The sequence below is a fragment of the Bufo bufo genome, chromosome 5, assembly GCF_905171765.1.
Source record: "Bufo bufo chromosome 5, aBufBuf1.1, whole genome shotgun sequence".
In the NCBI taxonomy this organism is placed as follows: domain Eukaryota; kingdom Metazoa; phylum Chordata; class Amphibia; order Anura; family Bufonidae; genus Bufo; species Bufo bufo.
The window spans coordinates 35,796,293-35,821,528 of record NC_053393.1 but is presented as its reverse complement, the minus strand read 5'-3'; the positions used below and the strand labels follow the sequence as shown (position 1 = coordinate 35,821,528).

At 46.1% G+C, this 25,236-nt stretch overlaps 1 protein-coding gene across 2 annotated transcripts in view; it reads right to left on the bottom strand.

Moving 5' to 3' along the window:
- TMEM71 (transmembrane protein 71) overlaps positions 1–20,362 on the bottom strand; it is a 48,591-nt gene extending 28,229 nt beyond the window's left edge. Inside the window, exons 1-4 of one of the 2 annotated variants that reach the window (XM_040433295.1) lie at positions 20,097–20,362; positions 7,353–7,515; positions 7,195–7,273; positions 2,381–2,450 (exon numbers count right to left, since the gene is read on the bottom strand). In XM_040433295.1, the coding sequence (XP_040289229.1) occupies positions 2,381–2,447 (67 nt within the window). In that variant the 5' untranslated portion in view covers positions 2,448–2,450; positions 7,195–7,273; positions 7,353–7,515; positions 20,097–20,362. The remainder of the gene's footprint in view (positions 1–2,380; positions 2,451–7,194; positions 7,274–7,352; positions 7,516–20,096) is intronic. The other variant, XM_040433294.1, reaches the window with a different exon arrangement.
- Positions 20,363–25,236: the final 4,874 nt, after the last annotated feature.

Below are 25,236 nucleotides of genomic sequence, written 5' to 3'. Positions count from 1 at the left end.
ATAACATGGTTATAAGGGAAAATAATAGCATTCTGAATACATGTTATAAGGGAAAATAATACAATCTACAGAACACCGATCCCAAGCCCGAACTTCTGTGAAGAAGTTCAGGTTTGGGTACCAAACATGCGTGATTTTTCTCACGCGAGTGCAAAACGCATTACAATGTTTTGCACTCGCGCGGAAAAATCGCGGGTGTTCCCGTAATACACTCACACATTTTCCCGCAACGCCCGTCTGAAAGAGGCCTTAGGCCCTTTTCACACGGGCGAGTTTTCCGTGCGGGTGCAATGCGTGAGCTGAACGCATTGCACCCGCACTGAATCCGGACCCATTCATTTCTATGGGGCTGTGCACATGAGCGGTGATTTTCACGCATCACTTGTGCGTTGCGTGAAAATCGCAGCAAGCTCTATATTGTGTGTTTTTCAAGCAACGCAGGCCCCATAGAAGTGAATGGGGTTGCGTGAAAATCGCAAGCACCCGCAATCAAGTGCAGATGCGGTGCGATTTTCACGCACGGTTGCTAGGAGACGATCAGGATGGGGACCCGATCATTATTATTTTTCCTTATAACATGGTTATAAGGGAAAATAATAGCATTCTGAATACAGAATGCATAGTACAATAGGGCTGGAGGGATTAAAAAAAAATTATAATAATTTAACTCATCTTAATCACTTGTTCGCGTAGCCGGCATCTCTTCTGTCTTCATCTGTGAGGAAAAGGACCTTTGATGACGTCACTGCGCTCATCACATGATCCGTCACATGATCCATCACCATGTGATAGACCATGTGATGAACGCAGTGACATCATCAAAGGTCCTATTCCTCAAAGAAGAAGACAGAAGAGATGCCGGCTGCGCGAACAAGTGGATTAAGGTGAGTTAAATTATTATTTATTTATTTTTTAACCCCCCCAGCCCTATTTTACTTAGCATTCTGTATTCAGAATGCTATTATAACCATGTTATAAGGGAAAATAATACAATCTACACAACCTTGAACCCAAACCTGAACTTCTGTGGAGAAGTTCGGGTCTGGGTACCACAGTCAGTTTTTTATCACGCGCGTGCAAAACACATTGCACCCGCCCGATAAAAACTGCAATTGGGTACCTACTCGCGCGGGTTTGCTGCAACGCATCCGGACCTTATCCAGACACGCTCATGTGAAAGAGGCCTTACTGTTTTGGAAGGAGAACTGGCTTGCACACTTCACTCAGAGAAGTATCATGTGTGGGCCTCTTTCTCTCTTTGATTTTCCAAAATGAACCACAATAAATTTTGGTTTGTTAAAATCTGATTTTGGGAGAAAATTCAGGACGAGGGAAGGAACTTGAATTGGAAGTAGATGCCTTCTGTTGCTTATTTAGTGTCCACTCTAGATTCCCCGCTAAATCTGCGATGGTCGGTGTAATAGGTTTTAGTGATGAGTGGCATAGGCAATATTCAAATTTGCGATATTTTGCGAATTTAAATTCGCAAATTCGAGAATTTGTGATCTCCAGTCATTGTTTACTTGATTGCGAAAATCGGCAATGTAATATATTCGCAATAAATTTGCGATAAATTTGCAACTAGAATATTCAATACTATTCGCGAATACAAATATATAGCACTATATTCTAAATATTCGCGAATTCTCGAAGTGGCGATATTCGCGATTAAAATTTGCGCTCAACACTAATAGGTTTTCAGTTTTTAAATCTGAGATTATTAATTGCTAGGACACGAATGTTATTGACAAGGCCATCTTATCAACGGCTTGAGTTATCTAAGCAGATCTATAAATACGAGAGTATGACTAATGCCTCGATAATAGGGCCGAGGAAGAAATATTTTAAGTTATAGGGAACCTTCTTTTTCTGACACTTCCTTTTTTCTCTTTCCTCTTCCTTTTCGGGTGGGGTTTGTTGAATTGTAATTGTATTATTATGGGAAGAAAAGACCTGTATTAGTATAGCCTGTTCCAGTATGGCTTCTATATTGTAGCAGACTATGGCTGTTACTGTATCTAAATGACACATATTATCTCACAAGATCCAATGTGCGACCTCCCCCACTTATGTTATCTCCCGATCCCTACACAGGCATCAGTTGGCAGGTTATATAATAATTAAGCACAATGATACATTGTATCCATGTACTGTCCTGATAGTATGATACAATGTATCAGCCTGGAGTTCATACTGTTTAAAGAGAACCTGTCTCCTCTCCTCACTTTTCTGTTTTAGTAACTACTTGTATTCCTCCTGTAATAACAATTCTGGAGCATCTATTCTTAGAACGCTGCCTTGTGCTGTCCCCTGTTATTCCACCTGGAAATGTAAATACTTTTCAGAGTATGTCATTGTTTTTAATTACCAGGACACGTACATTTTCCCTTTATTGGTGTCGACATCATGGGAGGTTGAGCTGCCATCTTGAAGATGTCTGAGTTCATACTCTGTAAGAAAGAAGGTTACTGTTACTATTGGGCTTACACTGTATCCATCATTATCTCCTTTAGAATGGGATCGGGCATGACAAATACCCATCAGGCATGCAGTCTTTTATCTATATGTGAGATTGTGGAACAGCTCTTCCTGTATAATGCTATGCATAATTGAACTTTAGGATTGTCATTTTGCATTTCGGCCACAGGAGGCCGCTGGTTCTCTGTTACAGCTAAGTTATTGCTGGATTTGAATATGCAAAGTAGAGGATGACTCATGCTGCTGTTTGCTGAAAGAAGAACCAGGAAGTGAGAGCTGAGATGGTGAAAGCAATGGATGTGTGTGAGATAGAATCCGGTACCACCCTGGTGTCAGAGTGTCCTGGAATGTTCGAGGAAGCAGTGGAGGAGGACTGGTCATTGTCCCTCACCTAGATCCTGCTTTTTGGAAGAGGGATTGTTCCAGAAGGATTGTTTGAACAGAAGTTTAATTACCAAGCAAGGCCACATGATGACTGGGACACAGAACAGACGCAGGTCAGTAAATCCGTTTACTCATCACCTTATACTAGTGGCGCCTGAAGCATCCGAGACTAAGTTTAGGCCTGCAAATAGTTAGTAAGGACTTGCATTCTTGGCAGGCTTCACAGAATTGTTCTGCGGCACAGTATTGAGTTGCAGGCTCTGCTGTGTGCGCCATCAGCTAGGTTTGTTCTCTTTTGCGGCACAGCATCGACTTGCAGGCTCTGCTGTGCATGCCATCGTGATAGGTCTGTCCAACCGGACAGGGACAGTGACTGTGGGCCCGGGGTATAAGATCTTTGGTGCACCTTCACATTGTTATTTCTATATTACAGTTTTAGTAAAGTTTCTGTTTTGCACAACGCTGTGTGTTGTCGCTTTCCTCGTCTGTGACTTTGCTGTATCATGGGGTTCCTACCCGGTTCATGTTCTTACAACTTGGCGTAGTTGGCAGGATACAGCAACCGTTATGGACAGGAATGTGGCGGGAGACCTTCCCCCGGCGGCAGTGGTGCCGGATCAGAACACAGCTCAGGGTGTACCAGCGCAAGGCCAGCTTGCCCCCAATGCCATGCCCACCCCAGTAGGATACATCCCCGTAGGGGCGCTGCTGCATCATCTGCCAAAGTATGACGGCCGAAACATGATGTTGCAGGACTGGACTGAAAGGGTGCAGAGTGTAGTTAGAATGTGTAACCTGACCCCCGAGCTGCAGGCAGAGGTTGCTTTGGGAGCTCTAGAGGGTGACGTTAGACGGACAGTGATGGTAAGGCCCGAATATGAGAGGGACACTCTAGAGAAAATATTCTCCCTGCTGGAGGGAGCACTGGGGGGGCGTGCTAAAGTAGTGCAGCTGCGGTGCCACTTCTTCAACCGACCACAGCGAGAGGGTGAGACCCTGAAGCAGTACTCCAATTCCCTACAGGAGACGCTCAATGAAATACAGCGGCGGGACCCAGAGGCCATGGGAGCCTTCTGGGAGGTGGACCGGCTACTAAGAGATCAGTTCATAGTGGGGCTCTCCAACAAGTTCTTACCGGACAAGCTGCAAGAGATGACCCGGACAGCGACAGACATGACATTCTACAGCGTTTACCTAGCCGCCGTGGAGAGAGAGGAAGAGCACATGCCTGTGACAGCGAGAGTAGTGAGTAGAACCCATGCTACGGGACATCAGTCTGCATCTGAAGACTCCGATTCCTTAAAGCATGTGGTCCGGGCCCTGTGGACAGAATTGAAAGAACTCCGTCTGGAAGTGTCCCAGTTGAAGGCAGGATCAGCCCATCCTCTGGAAATGACCCCAGCGCCCCACGCCACTCCACCCAGGATAACTCAGGTGCAGGGGCATGTCAAAAGAGGACCCCTTTGTTGAGCTTGTCGACAGTATGGCCATATAGCCAGAGAGTGCCCGGAACAGATGATGTCCGAGCCGACGTTAAACTTCCGACCGCCGCAGTAGCTGGGCGTACTGCGGCAGCACACCAGAAACTAGGCCCTATGCTTGAGAAACATAACCTGTATGCCAGCAGCCCCGTTATGGGAGCCGAGTTGGAAGGCCAGAAGGTACGCTGCCTAATTAATACAGGGTCAGAGTGACTCTGACTCCCGGACAACAGAAGATGCTGGAAGACACCCTCTGGGAATTTCAAGAGGCATTCTCACGACATGATAAGGACTTCAGGTGTGCTTCCGCCATTGAACATGAAATCCCTACCAGCGATGCGGCACCAATCAGGGAACGTTACCGGCAAATCCCACCTAAAATGTACCAGGAGGTGAAGGATATGGTGGGCAGCATGGAAAACCGGGTGATCCAAGAGAGTCAGTCCTTGGGCTGCTCCAGTAGTCTTGTTGCAGAAGAAAGATGGGAGTCTCCGGTTCTGCTTGGATTATCGGAAGCTGAATGCTCAGACCATCCAGGATGCTTACCCACTTCCGCGGATTGAGGAGTCCTTGTCAGCCCTGAGCCACGCAAAGTTCTTCTCGACTCTTGACCTGTCCAAGGCCCCGGGAACATTCCAGCGGCTGATGGAACACTGCCTGGGGGATTTCAACTTCGAGTCAGTATTGATATACCTGGACGACATAGTAGTGTTTGGGGCCTCCTTTGAAGATCACCTCCAGAAGCTGCGACAGGTCCTAGGACGGCTAAGAGACCATGGGCTCAAGATCAAGCCCAAGAAGTGCCAATTGTTTCGGCAACAGATCGAGTATTTGGGACATGTGGTCACCCAGGAGGGGGTAAAGCCAGCCCCCAGCAAGGTGGAGGCCATCCAGAAGTGGCCCCAACCACCTACACTGAGAGAGGTGCGGGCATTCGTGGGACTGGCCGGCTACTACCGGAGGTTCATACCCAAATTTGCTCATTTGGTGGGCCTGTTAAACAAATTATTAAGAGGCACTGCGGGGGGCCCAAATAATCGCCCCATCGAGTGGGGATCCAGACAAGAGGCCTTTTTAGCAGTGAAGGAGGCACTGATCAGTGCCCCGATTCTAGCTTATGCACGGTTTGACACCCCATTCCTGTTGTACACTAATGGAAGTCTACATGGTCTGGGGGCCGTGTTATCCCAAGTCCAGGATGGATGCGAGAGAGTCATTGCCTATGGCAGCCGGTCTCTGAGGGAATCAGAACGCAACCCTGACAACTATAGCTCCTTTAAATTGGAACTACTGGCGCTGGTGTGGGCCATGACCGAAAGGTTTGCGGAGTACCTGACAGGGGCAGAGGTGACCGTGATGACGGACAACAACCCGTTAGCACATCTGAAGAATGCCAAACTTGGTGTGCTTGAACAGAGGTGGTTGGCTTGCCTTTCTAAGTACCAATACCGCATCAAGTTTCGGTCAGGTAGGGAAAACAGCAACGCCGATGCACTCTCCCGAGTCCCTGTAGAGTTGTCGGCTCAGAGTACCGACGAGGAGCTGGAGGACACTGAAACACCTGACCTTAATCGATTACCCGTGTTCCAGAACGTGGCACATTTAAGTGGGGTGGCGTCTGGGATGTCCCTGGTGCTGGGAAAGACATTGGCCGATTGGGAGAGAATCCAGAATGGCTGCCCGGACTTGTGGAAAGTGAAGGAATGGGTTCGGGCTAAGATCTGGCCACGACCAGAAGAGCGAGCCCGACTGACCGCAGAGGGCCAAAAGTTGTTGAGGCAGTGGGATAAGTTGACCATTACCCAGGGTCTCCTGTGCCGGAAGATATTCTTACAGTCGGAGCTGCAGTACCAACACCAGATTGTCATCCCCACTTCATTGGGACCGGAAGCCGCCAGGCAAGCCCATGAAAGGGGAGCCCATTTCGGGAGCGACAAAACGTTCAAGTGGCTCCAACTGCTGGTATACTGTATACACTGAAGGAAATCAAAGGATGTAATCATAAAAGCGGCAGATAAGGGGGGTAACATTGTTATATGACCTAGGGCTATGTATGAGACGGAAGCATGGAGGCAGTTTAATGACTCCAATTGCTACAGAAAATTAACCTATAATTCCCACATTCCCACAATAGCCTTTACTAGGGAATCGGCCATTATTTTGAACCAGGGAGTCAATGATGGAATAATTACAACACAGCAAAGTACGTATCTATTATCGGAACATCCAATAACTCCTACTCTATATTTTCTCCCGAAGGTTCATAAGAATACGAAACAACCCCCGGGGAGACCCATTGTTTCTGGTGTCAACAGCCTAAACGCATCTGCAAATATGTGGAATATTTCCTACACCCACTAGTGGAAAATCTACCGTCATATCTTAAAGATACCACGGATGTTTTGAAAAAGTTGGAAGATCTACATCTGGATTCAGATATGATTATTGCAACATGTGATGTTGAATCTCTGTATACATCAATAAGGCATCAGGATGGCTTAGAAGCAGCTAGTTTCTATTTACATACTGACATGGATCGCAATAAATGTAAGTTTATTCTGATATTGTTAGAATATGTGCTTACCCATAATTTCTTCTTCTTTGGGGGTTCCATCTTCCTGAAGCTCCAGGGTACCGCAATGGGGGCGTCTTGTGCGCCCTCATATGCTAATCTGTTCCTGGGGCTGTGGGAGAGGGAAGTTCTACAATCGGACCCCCTGCCGATGGCTAATCAAGTGCAATATTGGGGATGTTATATTGACGATCTTCCAATTATTTGGCAGGGTTCAGAAGAAGAATTTGGGATGTTTGTTGCACTACTCAACACAAACAATAAGAACATCAAGCTTACCTAAAAAACGAGTCGGTCACGGGTGGATTTTTTGGATATCCAGCTATGTGTGGCTGACGGTGGTCGAATTACCACAGACCTGTATAGGAAAGAGACGTTGGTGAACTCCTTGTTGTTGGCTAAATCCGCACATCCCAGTAAACTAAAAAGCAGCATACCGATTGAACAATTTTTGAGAGCAAGAAGGATATGCTCGACTGAACAGGCATTTGAGCGACAGGCTGAAGATCTACGCTGGAGATTTGAGGAGAGAGGCTATTCCAGGTGCTCCATAGAGGGGGGTTATCGGAGAGCTTGGTTGTCTAATTGCTCCGACCTACTCTACAAAAAAAAAAACGAAGCAAAAGGATACCGGTGAGTTGCGCTTCATCACTACATATAATACCAAATGAAGGGAAGTTTGCATAGTGTTGGAAAAATACTGGGAAATATTGAAAATTGATCCCCAATTAAGTACTTCTATTCCTACTCACCCACAGGTGACATATAGAAGAGCAAAGAACCTAAGAGATCATTTGGTCCATAGCCACTATATGACTAAACAACCAAGACTGTTTGGTAGTAGGGGCTCAATTTGGGGCAACAAAGAAAGATGCGTTGCGTGCACCAATATGGATAGGACTGACATATTTTGGGACTCTGGACAACATAAACAATATAAGATCGCTTACCCCATTACATGTACCACCATTGGTGTTATATATTGGGCCAAGTGTCGGTGCAATAAAATCTATGTGGGGATGACGTCAGCCAATTGAACTGACGCATCCGTGAACATGTATTGGGCATTGAAGGGGCCAAGGAAATTGGCGATATTGATAGCCTGACAACTATACCGAAACATTTCAAGGAAATGCATGATTGCAACAGTTCTCAGCTCTGTTTTAGGGGAATTGACCATTGAGAGGGGGTAATTGGAAGAAATACCATTACAACACTGGGCTTAAATGATGGTAACAGCTGTGTCCCGTTCCATTGAGCGACCTGCCAGTCCCTGTTTACTGGATCATCAGACCACTAGGTATGAGTCCTATTTTAACTGTGATTTATTTAATTATGTTTTCACTATTTTAAATGTTTTTTGTGGTCTTGGTGTCTTGTTTATTGTTCGATTGCATTTAATAACAATTTTATAACTTTGTATTTTTTATTTATTTTTATATATATTCTCACTCATATTTTTTCTATATATATTTTCAGTGATATATATTCTATCTTGAATCCCACAGTTCCTGGACGGCTAACTCACCTTCTGTACAAATCCGAGCAGAGGATGACCTTATATATATAGGATCATTATCCACCACCACTCCATCTATGAATATATTTACCATTCTGTGATATGTGTATATAAGCATATGTTTGTGATTTTATCTCATAAAGAGAATTTGATTATTTTTTATATGTATCACATTGGCACTTGTTACTTTCACTTTTTGTGTGTGTCTTGTTTTTGTATGGCACCTATCACTTTGTTTTGACTTCACTGTATTAATTTTTAACAATCCCCTCCCCCCATTTTTTCATCATGTATGTACTTAGCACTTTTAATGTTGTTGCATGATGATACGTGCAACCTTCATAGTATTATTATTAATCATGAATTATTGTATTTGTGTGTACATATGTTTTTTATTTAAATCTCACTGTGGGCAAGTGATATGTATTTAAGGTCAATTGACTGCTATCATGGACAATGGTCGGTAATAGAGTTCACGAATGTGCAGTCTGCGGATGTCCACATTTTTTCACATATTTTAGAGTGGCTACATAGCATATTGTTTTTATGCGTAGTACTTTATGTGCAGTTTTTTATACAAATCCATGTGATGGAGCTGGTGGGCTGGTCGAATGGGGTCACATGCTTAGTCATGTGACATCTCCATGTGACTTCTGGCTCGTATTTTGTTTTCTCTAGCACCTTGGTGATCATGTGAGCGATCATGTGATTTTCACGGGGCGGGGTTTGGGTTACTTCCCCAAAACCAATATCCAGCTGGGCTCCGCGTGAGGAGGTGGGATAAGCCCATTGGATATCTGTTGGGTGTGGATTGATTGAGTGCGGTATATATAGGTAGGTTTACGACATGGCAAGACATGCCCCCTGGAAGAAGCGCACCTTGCAAAACGTACGTCGGGCTTTCAGCTCTCCCCAAACTGGTTGGTACTCATTATTACAGGTATTTTGCCTCTTGTATTTATGCTCAGGGTGTGGTTGGTTGTCGCCTGTGCCACCACATATACCCTGCTATACCCAGTTTTTCACACAGTGAATTTTGCTGTTCACATTGAGTTGCAAAGGGAAATTTTTCCTGGGATAAGGGATGATCCATTTATGTAGTAGATGATTTATGTTTATTGTCACCCCACTATCAATACCTGGTATCCCCACACTACTGTTACTGTATTTTATCTCACTGATCAGTACTTTCTGTGTTGGATTAACTGGTGATACAATATGTCTCAAGTTATGGTTATATACCTATGAAATATTTATTACCACATATTACTTCTGCTTTGTGGTTTGCCTGTTTTCTCTACTATACAACACTCCCTGCATTTTTTACTCATTGTTGTATTGACTAATAAAGATATTATTTTTATATTTATCTATGTGTGGTTTTGATTACTTTTAGGTTTTCTGATATGATCCCACACATGTTTTGTTATATTGTGTTTCTATGGATAAATATTCTGTCCAGATCTGGCCGACATGGTGGCCGCGGCATGTCTTAAGTGTGGACCCTGGCGGGTTGAGTAAGAGTACTGAACAGCGGGCTCCTGTCCATACCATCCGGACCTCAGCGCCCCTGGAGCTTCTGATGAATGATTATGTGCAGATTGGATACTCTACCTCGGGACTCTCTAGTCATGACAGATCACTCCACCAAGTATGCAGTAGCAGTACCCACCAGAGACCAGACAGCAGAGTCGGCCGCTGAAGCAGTCTGCAAACACTTTATTCAGGTGTTTGGTTGTCCACAGAGAATACATTCGGACCAGGGAGCGTGTTTCCAGGGTACTCTAATGAACGAACTGTACCAGCTGTATGGGATCGAACACTCCCGCACCACCCTGTATCACCCCCAAGGAAACGGAGCATGTGAACACTTTAACCGCACCTTGCTCCAGATGCTGCGGACTCTGGAGGATAGCCAAAAGGCTCGGTGGCCCGAATACCTACCTGAACTAATGTGGGCCTATAACAGGGTACAACCACCGGATACCCTCCACATATGCTCATGTTTGGAAGAGACGGACGGGAGATTGAATATCTCCACATGCCCAATCCGATGGAGCCACCGCCGAGAAGTACCACCGCATGGGTACAAGAGCACCGCCGCCGGCTGAGAGCGGTCCACAAGGTTGTGGGGGAGTGCCTTGGACAGGTGGTACACCCTAACCCAAGACCAGTGCAGAAAGATGGGTATGCCCCGGGTTATGGTCAAATCCAAACGGCCGTCTGGGAAGTTGGATGGGCGGTGGGAGGCGGTCCCATACACAGTGAAAAGAAGGCTAGACCCTGCCATTCCAGTCTATGAGGTAGAGCCAGTAGGGACTGGGGGAACCTCACGAAACTTGCACCGTAATATGTTAAGACGTTGTAATTTTGACGAACCAGTGTGCATGGAGGAGATGCCTCCTCACGCTCAGAGTACAGAGGAAAAACCCTCAGAGGTTGAGGAGGAGGAATGGTGGGTTGTCCCTGCCCAGGTACCCGCAGAAGCCCCAGCTGTGGCAGGTTTGCCTGATTTCCCCAGTACTTCTGAGCCCCTCCCTCTGAGACGGTCAGCGAGGCGCAATGCACAGCGCTATGCACAGGGGGAGTTTTTATGGGGGTGGTTGCCGAGGATGACAACCTCTAGTGGGGTGGCATGTGAGATTGTGGAACAGCTCTTCCTGTATAATGCTATGTATAATTGAACTTTAGGATTGTCATTTTGCATTTCGGCCACAGGAGGCCGCTGGTTCTCTGTTACAGCTAAGTTACTGCTGGATTTGAATATGCAAAGTAGAGGATAACTCATGCTGCTGTTTGCTGAAAGAAGAACCAGGAAGTGAGAGCTGAGATGGGGAAAGCACTGGATGTGTGAGATAGAATCCGGTTCCATCCTGGTGTCAGTGTCCTGAAATGTTCGGGGACGCAGTGGAGGGGGACTGGTCATTGTCCCTCACCTAGATCCTGCTTTTTGGAAGAGGGATTGTTCCAGGAGGATTGTTTACAGCGTTTGAACATAAGTTTAATTACCAAGCAAGGCCGCATGAGGACTGGGGGCCTGGTGATCATCTCGGTTAAAAGACATCCTCTGACGCAGGTAAGTAAATCTGTTTATTCATCGCATATTAGTGGCGCCTGAAGCATCAGAGACTAAGTTTAGGCCTGCAAATAGTTAGTAAGGACTTGCATTCTTGGAAGGCTTTACAGAATTGTTCTGCGGCATGGTATTGAATTGCAGGCTCTGCTGTGTGCGCCATCAGCTAGGTTTGTTCTCTTTTGCGGCACAACATCGACTTGCAGGCTCTGCTGCGAACGCCATCATGATAGGTCTGTCCGACCAGACAGGGACAGTGACTGTGGGCCCGGGGTATAAGATCTTTAGTGCACCTTTACATTGTTATGTCTATATCACTGCTTTAGTAAAGTTTCTGTTTTGCACAAAGCTGTGTGTTGTCGCTTTCCTCGTCTGTGACTTCGCTGAATCCTGGTGGTCCCTCCCCAGTTCACGGTCTTACATATACTTATTCCTGAAGAAATTGGTTGGGGCTATAGTCCTTTTGTAAAAAGTTTTAGCCCCTATTGTTGGCTTCTACCTGTCCTCAAGTCTGAAGGTCACAACTCTCCTCGTCTTCTGTTCTGTATCAGCGGCTAGAACCACTTGAGACAACATTCCTGTCCTATCTCATGGGCTTTCCATGTGCTGGTCTCAGTGACGGTGGAGCCGCGGTGACCAGTGGGTGTGATATGAGCAGAATTTGGGATGGGTGTGTAGAGGGGGAAGTGCAGCTCCTTCCTCTTTTCACATTTTCATTGTCATTAATAATAAAAAGGGTAATTCAGGATCAGAAGATCCAGTGGGGGTGAAGGGGGCAAATCTGAGGATGGACCGAGGCAGACTGTGAAATTGGGGTGATCAGACCCCATGGAGGCTGAGCTGGAGATTTTTGGTACCAATGAAATTTATGACTTCCATCCTTAAGGGCGGTATCTCTGGCTGGAGCAGGCTGTAAGGGGGCATCTGTGGCTGGTGCAGGCTGTAATAGGGGCATCTGCGGCTGGAGCAGGCTGTAATGGGGCATTTTTGGCTGAGGCAGCTGTAATGGGGGCATCTGCGGCTAAAGCAGGCTGTAATGGGGCATTTATCGCTGGTGCAGGTTGTAATGGGGGCATCTGTGCCTGGAGCAGGGTGTAATGGGGCATCTGTGGCTGGTGCAGACTGTAATGGGGAATCTTTGGCTGGAGCAGGCTGTAATGGGGAATCTATGGATGGAGCAGGCTGTAATGGGGGCATCTGTGGCTGGAGCAGGCTGTAATGGGGCATCTGTGGCTGGAGCAGGCTGTAATGGGGGCATCTGTGGCTGGAGCAGGCTGTAATGGGGCATCTGTGGCTGGAGCAGGCTGTAATGGGGCATCTGTGGCTGGAGCAGGATGTAATGTGGCATCTGTGGCTGGAGCAGGCTGTAATGGGGCATCTGTGGCTGGAGCAGGTGTAATGGGGCATCTGTGGCTGGAGCAGGGTGTAATGTGGCATCTGTGGCTAGAGCAGGCTGTAATGGGGCATCTGTGGCTGGAGCAGGCTGTAATGTGGCATCTATGGCTGGAGCAGGCTGTAATGTGGCATCTGTGGCTGGAGCAGGCTGTAATGGGGGCATCTATGGCTGGAGCAGGCTGTAATGGGGGCATCTATGGCTGGAGCAGGCTGTAATGTGGCATCTGTGGCTGGAGCAGGCTGTAATGGGGCATCTGTGGCTGGAGCAGGGTGTAATGTGGCATCTGTGCCTGGAGCAGGCTGTAACGGGGCGTCTGTGGCTGGAGCAGGCTGTAACGGGGCATCTGTGGCTGTAGCAGGCTGTAACGGGGCATCTGTGACTGGAGCAGGCTGTAATGGGGCATCTATGGCTGGAGCAGGCTGTAATGGGGCATCTATGGCTGGAGCAGGCTGTAATGGGCCATCTATGGCTGGAGCAGGCTGTAACGGGGCATCTGTGACTGGAGCAGGCTGTAATGGGGCATCTATGGCTGGAGCAGGCTGTAATGGGGGCATCTGTGGCTGGAGCAGGCTGTAATGGAGGCATCTGTGGCTGGTGCAGGCTGTAATGGGGCATCTATGGCTGGAGCAGGATGTAATGGGGCATCTATGGCTGGAGCAGGCTGTAATGGAGGCATCTATGGCTGGAGCAGGCTGTAATGGGGCATCTGTGGCTGGAGCAGGCTGTAATGGGGCATCTATGGCTGGAGCAGGCTGTAATGGGGGCATCTATGGCTGGAGCAGGCTGTAATGGAGGCATCTATGGCTGGAGCAGGCTGTAATGGGGCATCTGTGGCTGGAGCAGGCTGTAATGGGGCATCTGTGGCTGGAGCAGGCTGTAATGGAGGCATCTGTGGCTGGAGCAGGCTGTAATGTGACATCTGTGGCTGGAGCAGGCTGTTATGTGGCATCTAGGGCTGGAGCAGGCTGTAATGGGGCATCTATGGCTGGAGCAGGCTGTAATGGGGCATCTGTGGCTGGAGCAGGCTGTAATGGGGCATCTGTGGCTGGAGCAGGCTGTAATGGGGCATCTGTGGCTGGAGCAGGCTGTAATGTGGCATCTATGGCTGGAGCAGGCTGTAATGGGGCATCTGTGGCTGGAGCAGGCTGTAATGGGGCATCTGTGGCTGGAGCAGGCTGTAATGGGGCATCTGTGGCTGGAGCAGGTTGTAATGGGGCATCTGTGGCTGGAGCAGGCTGTAATGGGGCATCTGTGGCTGGAGCAGGCTGTAATGGAGGCATCTGTGGCTGGCGACAAGAAGCAACTTGTGCACCAGAACCGTGCAGAGTATGGCCTCATGCAAACAACCGTATGTTTGGTCTGCCTTCAATCCACATTTTTGCGGATCGGAAATTAACCCGTTAATTTCAATTGGGCTGCAAAAGATGCGGACAGAACATGGTGTATCAGCATCATCAAAAAAGATAGTACATGTCTTATAGACAAGGATAGGACATTTCTACATCAGTTTGAAAATACATACACATGGCCGGGATCCGTGTTTTGCGGATCCACAATTTGCAGACCGCAAAACGCATATGGTCGTGTGCATGAGCCCTATAGAAGAGTCGATCATCTCACTGATGCTCCCATCTACAGAAATCTCTCATCCAATGTCATCCACATCAATCCTCCCAGTCTGCGGTCTGTGCACTAGGACATTGTCTGCAGAACAGTCCCAGACGCCTCTGACACCAGACCCTCAGCATGGAATTCCAGCAATGTGCACTGCCCCTTTAAGAATAACAACTGAAGAGGCCATAGAGATAAACCGCTGCTGCAAAGTCTGGAAATAAGTAAGAAATCTCACCCATTGGTCACCTGATGTCACATGACAGGAGCTTACACGTGTGCGTAATAGAGATGCAGATATGGAGAATTTCGGTGAGGGTAAATGCACACAGATATTTCGTGCAGATTTGCGCACAGAAAGTGTGAGATTTTAACAAACATCATCTATGTGATGCGGAAACTGACTTTCAGGACGGATTTCATCACGGACGTCATTACGTCAGCACACTTAAGATTTCGTGCAGTTTCTTCAATCAAGATGGCCGTGACGGCCTCTCCGCGAAGAAATGGATGAGGTGAGTTTGGTGTTTGCTTTTTTGTTTAGTTTTTTCTACCCCTGATTAACCTCGGAAAAGCCTCAATGTTACCGTTGTTGTTTTCCAGTCCGTTTTTCACAAATCCGTCGTTCCGTATCTGAGTTTTTTTTTTTTTTTCTCTCTGATTAAAGTCTTCTTCTGTTCCGTTATTGCACAAAACATATCCGTATGGTTTCCGTATTTGATCCGTTTCTTTTGCGGATTGGAAACGGAAAGAGTAACTTTTTAATCACCAAAACACATGAGCAATATGGGCTGGGCATAGCATTTCTACAGTATGGATCCGCGAAATACGGATGACATACGGATGTGTTCCTTGTGCGTTCCGTATTTTCTGCGGACCCATTGACTTGAATAGGGCCTCGGACCGGGATTTGCGGACAATAATAGGACATGCGCGACTTTTTTGCGGAACGGCCATGCGGACAAACGGAAACTGAATGCACACGGAGTAACTTCTGTATTTTCTACAGCCCCATTGAAGTGAATGGTTCCGCATACGGTCCGCAAAAAAAAAATGGAACGGAAGCGGAAAGAAAATACGTTTGTGTTCATGAGCCCTTGCTGTTAGATGCCGTGATCAGCGTTGAACATGGCATCTGAGGGGTTTAATGATGGGGGGGTGGCGCAATCGCCGTTTCCCCATCATTGCGCCAGCGACGTACATACAATGGAATTCAATTTGTGACAAATCAAATTTCTTTGTGAAATTCGGCGAAGCAGCCAAATTTAATTTTTGATAGCTTTGCTCATTTCTACATCTATTCTTATTACTCTGTCTTGAGATTCCTTTATTATTCCTACTTGAAGTTGTGTATGAATTGCCAGCAGTTTGCACTAACGGTCCAGCTGGGTGTTACCAGTTGGGGGGGTGTCCCTGCACAGTCTGATAGTATCCAATCAGTGCTGGTAGTACCAGCACTAGCAATACATTCATAACTTCTAGTAAGGCCTATTGCACGCGACTGTATGGCTTTTTCAGTATTTTGCGGTCCGCAAAAAAACGGATCCGCAAAAAATACGGGTGACATCCGTGTGCATTCCGTTTTTTGCAGATGCGGACCCATTCATTCTCTATGGGGCAGGAATAGATGCGGACAGCACACAGTGTGCTGCTGTGCTGTCCGCATCTGCATTTCCGGAGCTCGGCCCCGATCTCCGATCTTCCGGTCCGCAGCTCCGAAAAAAAATAGAACATGTCCTATTCTGGTCTGCAATTGCGGACAAGAATAGGCAGTTCTATGGGGGTGCCGGGCGGGTGTATTGCGGATCAGCAATGTGAATGGACCCTAATAGAACAGTACTATCCTTGTCCATTATGCAGACACTTTGAATGGAACGGAAATATGAAAACGTAATGCATACGGAGTATATTCCTTTTTTTTTTTGGACCGTATACGGAACCATTCACTGCGATGGGTCTGTTTGCATTCCGTTTCCATATGTCCGCTTGGCCATTCTGCATAAAAGTAGTGCGTGTCCTAATATTGTCCACAAATCACGGTCCGTGGCTCCATTCAAGTCAATGGGTCCGCAAAAAATACGCGATGCATACGGAACACATCCGTATCTTGCGGATCCATGCCCACTTTGCCCATGTGTTTACTGTATACAAACATTACTGTACATTACAGTAATGATAACAAAGTTCCTGTTTCCGTTTGCGATCCGCAAAAAACGGATCTCATACGGAAACCATAAGGATATTGTGGCATAACAGAACGGATGCGGACACAAAACAGAAAAAAAAAAAAACCTTCTCAGATACGGAAAACATCGGATCCGTGAAAAGTGGACCGCAAAACTACAACGGTCGTGTGCATGAGCCCTTAGAAGGAAATGGCACAACATAGAGTCCTAAGGGTAGAGGCGACAGGGCTTCTTTACGTTTACATGTGTGCAGAGGATTTGGAGCTCTGTGTCAGAAATGGCAGATTTTTTATTTTATTTTTTATTTTTTTGCACTCTTCTCTGCGGCAAAAAAAATAGAACTTGAGGACAGGTCATCAGTATTTCATTCCCAGAACTCTCCTGGAGGGTGGACTTCTGCACCACTGAAAAAACGCCATAAAAGCGTAAAAGAAATTTCTGCGACCAAAAATCGTTCAGATGAATGGAGACGATTTTTGGTCGCAGAAACAATCCCACTCAGATGAAGAGAACTGCACAAAATCTGCTGGTGCTGCTTGTGTTCTGGTTTGTGTGGGGATAAGCCTTCAGTCATGAAATGGTTAATAGGAGCTGCTGTAGATTACAGAAGACACATCCAGGCGAGAAGACATTTGCTTGATATGCGGCGTCCTTGTATCCTCCTATAAATCACGGGTGCGATATATAATGTGTAATGTAGTGAACTAATAATTATTATACAGACTGCTGCCTCAGTGCATACACAGTCTACAGCAAGCTCCAGAGCTCCCCCTAGTGGTGGCTGCAGGCAGACAGGATTTTATCATTTTACTCTATGACTGAGAAGGGGATTTGGAGGTCTGTATGAAAAAAATAAAAATAAAAAGCAGAACCCCGACTTCTATAGCGGTGTTTGCATAATGTTGCATCTATTTAGACAAAAAATAATGTTCATGGGCGGACATTCACTTTAAAGTAGAGTCGTCGCCTCTCCTGACATGTCTGCTGCATTCCTCATGTAATAGCCATTCTGGAACATCTATTCGTACGGCCATTCCTCTGTTATTCCTACTAGAAATTTATGAATGAATTGCAAGCAGTCTGCAATAAAAGTCCAGCTGGTTGCTACCGGTTGGGAGTGTGTCCTCGCACAGTGTGACACTATCCAACCGGTGCTGCCAGTGGCAGGGACACCCCCAACCTTCATTGCAAATTGCTGGCAATTCGTTCATAAACTTATAGTAGGAATAAGAGAGGAATAACACAACATAAGGCCTCCTGCACACAAACGTGTGTGCTGCCCGCTGCCATATTGCGATACACGGGCGCCATTCTGTGGGCATTCCACATCACGGATGCGGACCCATTCACTTCAATGGGTCCGCAAATCCGGAGATGCGGAATGGTGCGGAACGGAAGCACGGAACGGAACCAACACGGAGTGCTTCCCTGGCGTTTCGTCCCGTACTTCCGTTCCGCAAAAAGATAGGACATGTTCTATCTTTTTGCAGAATGGGTGGATCGCGGACCCATTAAAGTGAATGGCTCCACGATCCGCTGGGGCTGCCCCACGGTCGGTGTTCGTGCATTGCGGCCCGCAGCACGGCCACGGGGGGCACACGTTCGTGTGCAGGAGGCCTAAGAGTCATAAAACTAGATGCTCCAGAATTATTACTTGTAGAATGCAGCAGACATGTCAGGGACGGTGGCCGCTCCTCTTTACGCTTTACTTACATACATTTTTGGGGGGCATACGTTTTGCTCATTTACAAGCCCCTGGCTGCAGATGTAGTGAGAAAGTGCAGCCGCGTTCTCCGCACTGCACCCCATAACCCACGGGCCCCCCGGCATCCGAGCGATCTGCCTCCATTGGAGATGCGCCAATCATAGAACATTCTTTGGATTTAAAATATCACAACACGTCCTATAATCAGTCGCATCGCAACATTGTAACCAATCAGATCACTGCTTTATGTTCCAACCTGCTGATTGGCTTCTATGAGTCACACGCCCGCTTAAAGGGGTTGTCCGAAAATCAACACTTATCACCTAGACCAAGATTAGTGATGTGTGTGACCGATGGGACCCCCACCTATTCCAAGAACAGGGGTCCCGTGCCTTTCAATTGAATGGAGCGGTGGTCATGCACGTGCGCTGCTTTGCGGAACCGACAAAGAGAAGCCAGCGCTGTACTCGTCTATCCCCGTCACTCTCATTATCCTGATGAGTGCTAATTCTGGGACTACCCCTTTAAGAGAAGAGGATCAATGAGGCACATTTACAATACCGGCTTTTTATGCCGGTCTTAGTTTCCCGCTTGCGGTGCCCTAAGATTCATTTAATTGATGAGGAGGCATGCCGCTTCCAGGTCTGAACTCCTGGCCCTGGCACAGCCCCCGCATGTCCCCATCCACCCGCCGAACATGGCGTGAAACCGGCCCTCAATAAATGACCCCCAATGTGTCTCATCACCTCCTCTAATATAGAACGTATTCAGTTCATACATCTTTCATGCTGTGTAATTCACGTCTCCCCTTTAGGCTACATGCACACGACCGTATGTGTTTTGCGGTCCGCAAATTGCGGATCCACAAAAAAAAACGGATGCCATCCGTTTTTTTTTTTGCGGATCCATTGTAACAATGCCTAAAATGGACAAGAATAGGACATGTTATATTTTTTTTGCGGGGCTACGGAACGGACAAACTGATGCGGACAGCACACATTTTTGGCTGACCCGTTGAAATGAATGGTTCCGCATACGGTCCACCAAAAAAAAAAACGGAACGGACACGGAAAGAAAATACATTTGTGGGCATGACCCCTTAGGCTTAAAAGATTTTGAAAATCACTCCAGGCACACGGACTAATGTAGATGCGCCAAATTTAGGATGAGGCATGTGACTGGTTCTAAATGATGTGCACGGGGGAATCAAAGACCGATGTAAAACGCCAGTGTTAGTAAATGAGCCCCCATTGAGCTTAGATAACTGGCTTGGTTCCTCATGACAACACACGCTAGCAGATGACAAACTCAGCTCAGCTACATCTGTATTTCCAGCGCACAACAAATCCATGCCCTACATAAAGACACCTGAACACACAAAGACCTGAAACTATAGAGGAACGCTCTTGGAAATCAAGTCGGCAGCGGAGAAATGACATTATTTGCCAATCGCTTCTAAGCAATAGTTTATAAGGGAATTACTTGAGTGGCAATTACACAACATTGAGGAGGTTATTAGAATTGCTCTATTTTCCGCTGCGGGGGGCATGTGACTGACGTAGGGTGGGATCAAGAATCTCCTGTGGCTTCCTTACCTTTTCTGGGGAATTGCTGTTTGAGCAATTGTCCAAAATTCTGCAAACTGGACTGATGTGCCTCAGAAGATGCGGAAGGCAGAAGCCATTACTCACCAGTCTGATCAGATCTGTCAACGTCTTGAGGGATCCTAAGGTTACTGCTGGGGATACAGGGCAAACCGGAAAGTCACCCAGTGCCACCTGCTACACCCAGCAGCACCCCACAGCCTGGGCGCCCCGCTCTGTGATGTCTGGGTGCTGGGCAGTCTCTTCCAGATCACTTCTCAACTGTCTTGTTTCTTTTCAAACGCAGTCGTCAGCCCCTGAATGAGGTCACATTTCCTGTGGAGCTGCAGCTCAGAGGCTTTCACAGGGGTAGACGGTGCAGCAGAGCTGAGTGGGTCACTTGGCACGACTGCTCCTGATAGGACAAGGATAGTCTTGTTGTTATGTGTATAACACTCGCAGTTCTTGGCTGTTATTAAGAAGATATAAAAGTTTGCTGTCAGTGAATGAGAACAATCTGGTGTAGCTGGTCCTTCTCTCAGCTGAGGAGTGGATACAATGTATCCAATCTGCACAGAGCTCTGTGGGCGGAAACAGACTGATACATTGTAGCAAACTAGCAGAGAGATTTGTGTAGTCACTATAGTAATGAGCGGCATAGGCAATATTCAAATTCGCGATATTTTGCACAATTGGGCGCATCTGGGGCATCTACACTTGTTTTGCAACATGCTCGTAAAGGGTGGGGCTTGTTGGAAAGGGGCGGGGCCCAAGATGCGCCAATTTGCACCACAATTCTGGTGTAAAAATCCGTCTCCGAGTTTAAGCCAAGCAATAGTTGGCAAACAGTCGGAGAGATGTGTCTATCCCGTCACGTATCATCCAGGCTGAGCCCCTGGCGATGTCTAGACGCGCGGTCTAAGCTCACGCCGTCTACGGGATTAGTAAATCTGGGATAAAGTCTATTAGGAAGTCGTAGATTTATTTATAAAGCTGCTAAGCTGTAGTTAGAGAGATCTGGAAAACTCCTGTTCCGGTTTGTTTGCACCTGCATTTATTGGCGGCTCTTGTTTCGGCAAAGAACGCAACTCCAGATGTTAGCGCAAAGTCTGTGGGATTTTTGAAATGCACGCACACATGTATTTTTTTTTACAGTGGTGTTTTTTTTTTTCAATTGCAGTGCATTTTTTGTGTCCACAGCATTTTAAAGGGGTTCTCCCATAACTAATGTAAAAAGTGAAAATCGCACATAATCTGGTACATGACCTCTAACAAAGCTGGAACCAGCCCTGTACCTCACATGGATCCAGAGATCTCCAGATTCATCGCTCTGCTAGATTTATATCAACCTGGCAGCTCAAGGGGCGTGTCCTTTCTGCTGCAGCTCAGGGTGTGTGTGTCCATGATCTCCCTATCACAACTCAGGGTGTGTGTCCTTTCTGCTGCTGCTCAGGGGGGGGGGGGGGGGGCGTGTCTATGATCTCCCTATCACAGCTCAGGGGGAGTGTCTCTACTGCTGCATCTAAGGGGGTGTGTCCATTCTGCTGCCTCTCACCCTATCACAGCTCAGGAGGCAGTTGAAGGGTGAAACTGAGCATGTGCGGCCATCTCCCTGAGCAGGACAAAGAAATAAGAAAAAGCACAAACAGCAGGTGGCGCTATACAGATAGATTTCGGTGAATACCTTAATGTCTATACAAAATTTTTAATTACATGCAATTACTAAGTATTCAGATCCAGGTGCTGGTTTAAAATATTTTTTTGTGTTACAACCCCTTTAAAAAAATATAGCAGCAAATTGTAGCAATGTCATTATTTTCCCAAAAAATATTTTAAAAAGCGTGTTACAAGTGCACGGAAATCTAAATCTAAAAGAAAATCCAGCTTCTACCAATTATCTTATTAAATAGTAATGTTAACCCCTTCACACCCAGCGCCATACATGTACTGCGTGCTGATCGGGCGGTTGCAGGAGCTGCGCCCGCCCGACCAGCAGCAGGGGTCCGGCAGTCACTGATAGCCGGACCCCTGCTGTATGCGCCAGCATCGGTGAAATCACCGATGCCGGCGCATTAACCCCTGCACAGCCGCGGTGCAATGTCCGTGCAGGGAGGAAGCAGCCATCGGGTCCTCGCGCTGCTGTGACGGGGACCCGATGGCAGGGAAGGCAGCCTGATGCCTTCCTTAGGTATTGTGGCTGCCTTCTGTGACAGCCTGTGAGATCCAGCCCCCTGTATTACACTGTGTAATACACTTACAGCCAATGCATCACAATACAGAAGTAAAGGGGGTCAGACCCCCAAAAGTTGAAGTCCCAGAGTGGGACAAAAAAGTGAAAAGAAAAAAGTAAAAAAAATAAAAGTTTTACAAAAGAATTAAGTTTAGAGTAAAAAAAATAAAATACAGCAAAATAAAGTAAAAAAAATTGTAAAAATAGGGAAAAAAAGACTGGTTATCGCCGCGTCCGTAAGAATCTGCTCTATAAAAATATCACATGACCTAACCCCTCAGGTGAACACCATAAAAAAGATAAAATAAAAACGGTGTAAAAAAAAATATTTTTTTTGTCACCTTACATCACAAAGTGTAATAGCAAGCGATCAAAAGTCATATACACCCTAAAATAGTACCAATCAAACCATCATCTCATCCCGAGAAAAATGAGCCCCTACACAAGACAGTCGCCCAAAAAATAAAAAAAATATATAGTTTTCAGAATATGGAGACACTAAAAAATTTTTTTTTTCAAAAATGCTTTATTATGTAGAACTGAACCAAACAAGTCATAGTCATATTTGGTATTGTCGCATCCATGACAACCTGGTCTATAAAAATATCACATGATCTAACCTGTCAGATGAATGTTGTAAATAGCAAAAAATAAAAACGGTGCCAAGACAGCTATTTCTTGTTACCTTGCATCACAAAAAGTGTAATATAGAGCAACCAAAAATCATATGTACCCTAGTCTATATAAATCAATAGTACCAACAAAACTGCCACCTTATCCTGTAGTTTCCAAAATGGGGTCACTTTTTTGGAGTTTCTACTCTAGGGTTGCATCAGGGGGGCTTCAAATGGGACATGGTGTCAAAAAAAGCAGTCCAGCAAAATCTGCCTTCCAAAAACCATATGGCGTTCCTTTCCTTCTGCGCCCTGCCGTGTGCCCGTACAGCAGTTTACGAGCACATATGGGGTGTTTCTGTAAACTACAGAATCAGGGCCATAAATAATGAGTTTTGTTTGGCTGTTAACCCTTGCAATTTATTTTATTAAAATTGAAAATCTGCCAAAAAAGTGAAATTCTGAAATTTCATCTCCATATTCCATTAATTCTTGTGGGACACCTAAAGGGTTAACAAAGTTTGTAAAATCAGTTTTGAATACCTTGAGGGGTGTAGTTTCTAAAATGGGGTCATTTCTGGGTGGTTTCTATTATGTAAGCCTCACAAAGTGACTTCAGACCAGAAATGGTCCTTTAAAAAGTGTGTTTTGGAAATTTTTCAGAAAAATTTCAAGATTTGCTTCTAAACTTCCAAAGCCTTCTAACGTCCCCAAAAAATAAAATGGCATTCACAAAATGATCCAAACATAAAGTAGCCATATGGGGAATGTAAAGTAATAACTATTTTTGGACTTATTACTATCTATTATAAAAGTAGAGAAATAGAAATTTGGAAATTTGCTAATTTTTAAATTTTTTGGGTAAATTTAGTTTGTTTTTTTTTTATAAATAAAAATTAAATATTTTGACTCCTTTTTACCAGTGTCATGAAGTACAATATGTGACGAGAAAACAATCTCAGAACGGCCTGGATAAGTCAAAGCGTTTTAAAGTTATTACCACATAAAGTGACACATGTCAAATTTGCTAAAAATGGCCTGGGCAGAAAATTGAAAAATGGCCCAGGGTAGAAAGGGTTAAATTAATTCATGAATGATTTTGTTCCCTACATTTTATTTTTTTATAGTAAGGTATTGTCATTTCTATGGATTCAAATACATTACTACCTTAGATGGCTGGGATCAGTGTTCTCTCTCATCCTGGCCACTGCTGCAGTGCCACAGCTTTCCATCATATTTAGCCCCCCCACCCCATCCCCGTTAGTTAAAGTGGTACTCTCCTCACGGACATTTATGGCATATCTACCTGCAACTCTCCATTAGGCCCCTTTCACACGGGCGAGTTTTCCGCACGGGTGCAATGGGTGAGGTGAACGCATTGCACCCGCACTGAATCCGGACCCATTCATTTCTATGGGGCTGTGCACATGAGCGGTGATTTTCACGCATGAAAATCGCAGCATGCTCTACACTGCGTGCAGAATTATTAGGCAAATGAGTATTTTGACCACATCATCCTCTTTATGCATGTTGTCTTACTCCAAGCTGTATAGGCTCGAAAGCCTACTACCAATTAAGCATATTAGGTGATGTGCATCTCTGTAATAAGAAGGGGTGTGGTCTAATGACATCAACACCCTATATCAGGTGTGCATAATTATTAGGCAACTTCCTTTCCTTTGGCAAAATGGGTCAAAAGAAGGACTTGACAGGCTCAGAAAAGTCAAAAATAGTGAGATATCTTGCAGAGGGATGCAGCACTCTTAAAATTGCAAAGCTTCTGAAGCGTGATCATCGAACAATCAAGCGTTTCATTCAAAATAGTCAACAGGGTCGCAAGAAGCGTGTGGAAAAACCAAGGCGCAAAATAACTGCCCATGAACTGAGAAAAGTCAAGCGTGCAGCTGCCAAGATGCCACTTGCCACCAGTTTGGCCATATTTCAGAGCTGCAACATCACTGGAGTGCCCAAAAGCACAAGGTGTGCAATACTCAGAGACATAGCCAAGGTAAGAAAGGCTGAAAGACGACCACCACTGAACAAGACACACAAGCTGAAACGTCAAGACTGGGCCAAGAAATATCTCAAGACTGATTTTTCTAAGGTTTTATGGACTGATGAAATGAGAGTGAGTCTTGATGGGCCAGATGGATGGGCCCGTGGCTGGATTGGTAAAGGGCAGAGAGCTCCAGTCCGACTCAGACGCCAGCAAGGTGGAGGTGGAGTACTGGTTTGGGCTGGTATCATCAAAGATGAGCTTGTGGGGCCTTTTCGGGTTGAGGATGGAGTCAAGCTCAACTCCCAGTCCTACTGCCAGTTTCTGGAAGACACCTTCTTCAAGCAGTGGTACAGGAAGAAGTCTGCATCCTTCAAGAAAAACATGATTTTCATGCAGGACAATGCT